Consider the following 6777-nt stretch of genomic DNA (forward strand, 5'->3'; position numbering starts at 1 on the left):
GTAGGTGTAGCTAATGATTATTTCAGACTGCGCTTTGCTTCAAGCTAAACCAACTTAGTAAGAACAAATAATGCATGAAAGATTCGGTTTGATTAGAACAAAAAAAAAACAAGGGAAAATTACAATTAAGGGCTCGAAGTGTCCTCATTTTCTCAAATAAGTGCCCGAAATGGACATTGTTTCAAATAATGGCATGGAATGGATATTATTTTAAATAAGAGTCTGAAACGGCTATATCGGTCTCAAAAAAGAGCATCTCACCAATTAATTAGGGCCATTTTCGTCATTTATTTTTTTTGAATTTTTGAATTTTTTTTCTTTGTTTATTCCTCTTATCTTTTTCCAAAAATTAAAAAAAGAAAAAAAAAAAAAAAAAGCACACAGGCGAGAGGCAGCCCCTCCCACCTGTGGACACCGACGACCCCGCTAATCACTTGGCCCTTGCCGGAGTAGGGAGAGGGCCTATGGGCCCTCGCTACGGGTCGGTGGGGTCACCGGCCCCCGCCGAGGAGCCGACGACCTCGATGGCAACCACCGGAGGCTATGTGTGTGTGTGTGTGTGTGTGTGTGTGTGTGTGTTTGTTTTTTTTTTTTTTTTTTTTTTGTATTTTAACTTTTAGTTTTTATTTTAAATTTAATTTAGCTAAAAAATTGAATTAAAATTATATATTGACCAATATGCCCCCGATCGGTCAAAATTTTTAATCGGGATGAGGCCCTTATTTGAAGTATGCATAATCACTTCAGGCCCTTGTTCGAAACAAGGAGGACACTTCAAGTCCGTATTTGAAACGGAGATCACTTCAAGCTTTTATTTGAGAAAATGAGAGCACTTTGGGCCCTTCGTTGAAATTTTCAAAAAAAACAAATAGACAGAGAGAGTAAGGCCGTTTCTCGCTGGGATGGGCCTACCGCCTTTGCCATCGTGGAGTTGATTTTGCACTCTTAATAAAAAATAATCGAACCATGTGGCAAATGTATGGGCCCGTTAATTAACATTAAACAGTAAATTTGTCACTTATGCCAACACATGAGCTTAGGTACTTTTAGATCAACTCATTTGATTTTAATTTTGCATAATCCAAGAAAATTCTCATGAGAATGGTACCGAAAGGGCATTAATTGAAAAGTTAACGTAATCAAGTTCCCGAACCAAGATCTCAAGTTTGCAAAATATAAAGTATTCTCCCATACTTTATTTAGGTATTCTAATCTACCTAGCAAAAAAGATTAGTGGCGGCTCCGAAATTAATTTTTTTTAATTAAAATCAAGTGAATCTAAGTTGCAAATTGGTAGAGCTTGGGAGAGCTTGGACTATGTTAGTTAATTCATTTAATTAATCTGGTAATCCATTAACCTGGAATTTCCTAATTTTAGATCGCGGCAATGAGTGATCGGCTAAAAATCGAGTGTCAACAATATTTGCAATCAATATGTTATCAAAATGCTTTAGGAATATCCCACGTTCCTGCGGGTACTATAGTAAATACGTGAACTAATAAGAACAAATATATCGGCTCAGCAAAAAGACAAGCGAACTAGAGATCCGCCTGTTGGGTGATCTGTTCTTTGGTACTAAAAATAAAATTAAAAATTTTGAAAAATATTGAAATATTATTAAAAATTTGCCAAGTTAGTCCCGAGCCGATCGGCCAAATGGACTGAATTGACACTGCAAAAGGTTTAGAACTCAATGGCAAAAGCAAAAAAATTTAAGATTGAATTGGCATAATTGCAACACATTTAACCCTTTTTTTGGGGGTAATTCTCCCTTGTTGAAATGGACACGTGAAGAAATATTATATTCATGGCATCTTTTGTAATCCTCGTTCATACGAACGACTTGACATGACACTTCATATTCAGAAGCACTGTTTACTATTTCAAAGCAAAAGCCAAAATATCCAGTGATTCATCTTGATTAGGGCAGCTAAGTTCGCTCGACATCTTTATAAGTTTCTCTCATTAGTAAAGAACCAATGGAGTTCCTATTTATTCACGAAAGACATACTGAAACGAAATCATCGATTGTCTGAATGTGCGACTGAAAATGACTAGATCAAAAGCTAGACATGGAGAGCCAATTTATTTAGAGGTAACTTGCCCATTAACTTGCCTCTCATTCCTCTAGTGCTTCATGTAAATTCGTAGACCTCGTTAGGCAATCTCGGTGCGAGCATTACTTCGAGCGGAGTCGCCTTCTCGACCGTTATTCCGAGACCTTCCGACATGTCAACTGGCAAGTTGTTGGGAGTCGACACCTCGAATGCATGCAGAAACCTAGCGAGCATAGAATGCGTCGATTGAAGGGCAAAGGACATTCCGGGGCAAGCTCTTCTCCCACCTCCAAATGGCAAGTACTCAAAATTCAGGCCCTTCACGTCAACATCCTTTTGACTATTCAAGAACCTCTCCGGCCTAAACTTCATTGGTTCAGGCCATGATCTTGAGTCGGTATGAATTTTCCATATGTTGAAGATCAACCTTGTGCCTTTGGGCACATAGTGCCCGTTGATGATGCAATCTTCAGTTGATATGTGTGGGCCGCCTAGTGGTCCAGGCGGGTGTAATCGGAGTGTCTCCTTCACTATGGCATGTAGGTAAGTTAGGTTGGAAATGTCCGACTCTTTCACATGTCTTTGTTTACCAATTTGGGCTTCTAGTATTTCTTGAGTCTTCTTTAGAACATGAAGGTTGTTTAGCAACAAAGAGACTGCCCATGTTAGGGTAGTCATGGTAGTATCCACACCACCCGCTATCAATGCCTTCGAAGAAGAAATACATATTATTTGTAGGAGCGATATGCGAAGGCTAAACAGACCAAATCACCATACAGTCAAAACAAAAGTTCATACCAACTCGTTGGCACAGTAGAAACGAATGACAAACATAGATAAATCAATCCACAACAAGCACGAAGTTGCAACGCCCTCGGAGGCAAAAATTCAAACAAATCTCTTTCATAATTATGTCATTTATAATAACGATAGGCGCTGCTACATTATAAGGAAGCATGAAAACATATTTATATCCAGAAAAACCTAAATAAATTACAATGATAAGCTAAGAACAAATTCTATCCGATATATGGTAAATCCAAGTGATAATTACTACAAATCACCTAATATCCTAACATAATTTCTAAGTTAAAGAAGAACAAGGAAATAGGAAAAATATACGTGTTAACTTTGAAAACATACGTCCGCGTCACTCAGCTATAAATCAGATTTCCTTTGGCCCATAACTTGTCCAGTTTAGGAGGGACTCGGACATTGTTTTATAAAAATAGAAGTTCAAAAATATAGTTAAACTAAAACAGCAACATATATCAATTGCACATTCATTAGAGAACTTGCTAGCTGATGTAAAAGGTCCGTCAGTGTGGTGTGTGTTAAACATCACCTTGCAATCTTGATCATTACAGTAATAGGTGTTGTAGAAATCCGATACTCAATCTTAAAAAATTTCTAAGATGCAGCATCAGCGTGTAAGTTCAAATTAAAAAAAAAAATTAATAGGACCAATCTTCACTCAAAAACTCATCTTCTTAACGAGTCATTTACTAAGTAAATATAAATACATTAACCGCTACACCTCATATTATTTCTTTAATGTAAAACTCTTCCACTTGGGGAAATATAATTTATGGTTGTTCCGCTAAGTGCACTATGTTTGGATTTGATGAACCACTGAATCCGACAGGACCCATTGGACTCGGGAGTGCAACCCTTCTTTTCTCTACCCTCCATAATTAATTTCTACCACAAACAAAAAGTGGTCATACAGATCAAAGTTGAGCATATTCAACGACTGTTCACTAGTACATGCGGGTGGTCCTACTGCAAAATGAGTAAGCATGAGTAATGCATACACTAGGAATTTGGAGTAGAAAGTGCCAATTCCAACCAAGAGTGGTAAAACAACGCGTACCAAGCATGTTGCTTTGATGACTGTATCAGCATCGAAACCGCCGATTTCCATGCCATTAAGGGTCGAAAGCATGACGTCCATGAAATCTCGATCACCCTTATCCTCCCTCAAATATTTGCCATTCCTTTTATGCTCCTCTAACCAACCAGTTAGGAGTTTGTCCAATTCTTTGAAGGTCCTCTTCATGGATTTCTCATGGCCACCCAAGTCTAACCATCTCAAGAAAGGAAGAGCATCCGCCATCGGAAAAACCCCTAGGTGTTGCAAGAATTCCCTCAAGGCATGGTGGCACCTCCGCTTCTCTTCCTCGTCAACCGTGGCAATGCCACTGTAGTAGCCCTTACCGGCTATAGCTTTAAGGATAATGTTCATAGACAACCTTGCAAACCACAGCTTCAAGTCAACTAAAATATGGCCTGTGGTAAAGACGGGCATAGTGTTAGATTTTCAAATCCAAGACACATTTCTGTGTTAAACGTAACACGTAATCGCTAAACTGAAATTGCTTGCCTTAGGCTCTGTTTGGCAGTGATTCTGTTCCCAAAAAATGATTCTGATTAAAATCAATTTTTTTGATTACGTTCCCTGGATGATTTTTTGAGAATCAGAACGCGTTTGGTAATCGTTTAAAATTTTTGTTCCTGGAACAAAAACACGTTTGGTAGCTGCACAAAATTTCCATTTCCAATTTGTCTTTTAAATCAAATAATTATATAATCACATTTGATGACAAAGAATAGAGAAAATAATCAAATAGTGATTATGGAGCAAAAAAAAAAAAAAAAAGAAAAGAAAAAGCAACAAAATTTCCGTTCCCAATTTGTTTGTCGATTTGTCATGAGTATGCAATCGTTTATATTGTTTGAAAAGTAATTCGTATTACATCTATAGAATTTGTCTAAATCATTTGTTTGTTATTATTTCTTGTGACTTTTAGATTGATTACCCAAAAAAAAAAAATGAAAGAAAAGCTCCTCATTGTGCAACCGCCTATAGTTTTGCACTCTTGTAATTACATATCATACAAGCTTATAAGAACTGTAACTTAACTACATTGATTTTTTTTTCACCCGACTCGACAAATTTTTTGTGCGGCTCGAAAAATGGATATTTAGTTCGCAACGCGGAGGGTTGGGTCCAGTCTTTAATATAAAAAAAAGGATAAAAGTTGAAAAAACATAATAGGAAATAAAAAATACAAACTTAGTTAGAATAAAAATAAAATAGCTAAAAATTCGAAAAAAAAAAAAACATGCGTATTAGAGGTCCCTTAATATAAAAAAATAAATTAGATTTAAAATTTTTCTAAAAACTAATTTTTTAAATATAAAATGAATTTAAAAATAGGCTTAAAATTTTACAAAAAAAAAAACTAATTTTCTTTAAAAAAAAAAGGGGGGGGGAGGGGAAGAATCTGGTAACGAGAATTTTTTTTCAAAATTTAACTTTTTTCAATCTTAATTTTTTTTATTTTTAAATCATTAAATTAAAAATATAAATATTTTTTATTTCCCCCATTTCTTAAATTTTTATTAAATTTACCTTAAATAAAATTTTTAATTTAAGAAAATTAGTTTTTAGCAATTTTTTTAAATTGAATTTTAATTTATTTTAATTTATGTAAAGTTGAAAATCCACGTGGAATTTTTTTTAAATAATATCATTTTATATTAAAATTTTAATTATAAGTATAAGGGATAAGTCATAAGTATATTGTGCAAAAAAGTGATCCCCAAAAGTGTTCCAAAACACCAGAATCATCTTTTTTTTTGCTTCTGAAAAGTGGTTCAAAAGTGTTCCTGGGACCAAAATCAAAATCATTTTTTTTTTCATTACCAAACATGTTTCTGATCCTTTTTGTTTTTAGGGAACAGAAACAGAGGATCAGAATCACTGTCAAACAGAGCCTAAGCTTTTAGTAAAAATATTTTTCCTCCAATTTGAGCAGATGACTATGATATGATAGATTGCACCACCATATAAAAGGAAGGATAAAGCTTTCTAAACTTACGCTATAAACATGGGAGTACCTGAATCATTCTTCTTCTCAGTCCAAAGCTTGTGCAACTCTTTAATGGCGATATCCGTAGCTGAGGCCACTATGGGGGTGAGCAATGACTCGATCCTTCGGCCAGAGAGCAGTTCCAAGGTGGTGATTTTCCTCACTTCACGCCAATATGGACCGTAAGGAGCCAACCCCACAAAGGCATAGTTGTAACCCATAACTTCAGAGGCTAATAGCTGAGGACGAGACGCGAGGGCGAGGTCGTGCCTGGTGAAACATTCTTTGGCTATCTCAGAACTGCTAACCACTACGGCCGGGAACAACCCGAGCTTGATGGTGAAGATTGATCCGTACTTGTCTGCCATGGACGCGAAGGTCTTGTGAAGAAGATGGGATTTTGCTAGTATGGGCAAGTGCCCTACGACGGGCCATGCGCCTGCGGCTTCTGGTGGTGTTTTGAGCTTGCGAGATGATCTCGATTTGAAAAGCACATAGATTGATAGGATGAGGATGGCTAGGATCCCTCCATACCAGTGGCTGAAGTTCCGGTCTTGAAGCAGAGAGCCCATGCGCCTGCGACTTAAGTGTTAGTATTTTTGAAAGAAGAGCATATGATTTATACATCTTCCCCTCCAAGGATTATTGATTACTCCCATGAAGTACGGTTAATTTCTCAATTTTAATGAACTGGACCGGCGTTCAAGAGAGCTCGAAGACCAATAAAAGATGCTTCCTGATTCATCGGGGAAAGGAAAAGATGCTGGACTAGACCCTTGATCTGCAGGCCACTTGCCGGAAAAAGATGAGAGTCCGTTCGCAGTGGAGACAGAGAGAATAATGT

The 6777-nt window shown here is 36.8% G+C and overlaps 1 protein-coding gene across 1 annotated transcript; it reads right to left on the reverse strand.

Annotated features, from left to right (window-relative positions):
- Nucleotides 1-2136: 2136 nt before the first annotated feature.
- On the reverse strand, nucleotides 2137-6505 carry LOC115734714 (cytochrome P450 CYP82D47-like). Its single transcript, XM_030665611.2, has 3 exons — nucleotides 5962-6505; nucleotides 3932-4347; nucleotides 2137-2766 (listed from the first exon to the last, which is right to left on the reverse strand). The coding sequence occupies exons 1-3, from the start codon at nucleotides 6503-6505 to the stop codon at nucleotides 2137-2139; spliced, it is 1590 nt and encodes a 529-aa protein (XP_030521471.1).
- Between the last annotated feature and the right edge of the window lie 272 nt (nucleotides 6506-6777).

Source organism: Rhodamnia argentea, chromosome 7 (assembly GCF_020921035.1).
Source record: "Rhodamnia argentea isolate NSW1041297 chromosome 7, ASM2092103v1, whole genome shotgun sequence".
Classification (NCBI taxonomy): domain Eukaryota; kingdom Viridiplantae; phylum Streptophyta; class Magnoliopsida; order Myrtales; family Myrtaceae; genus Rhodamnia; species Rhodamnia argentea.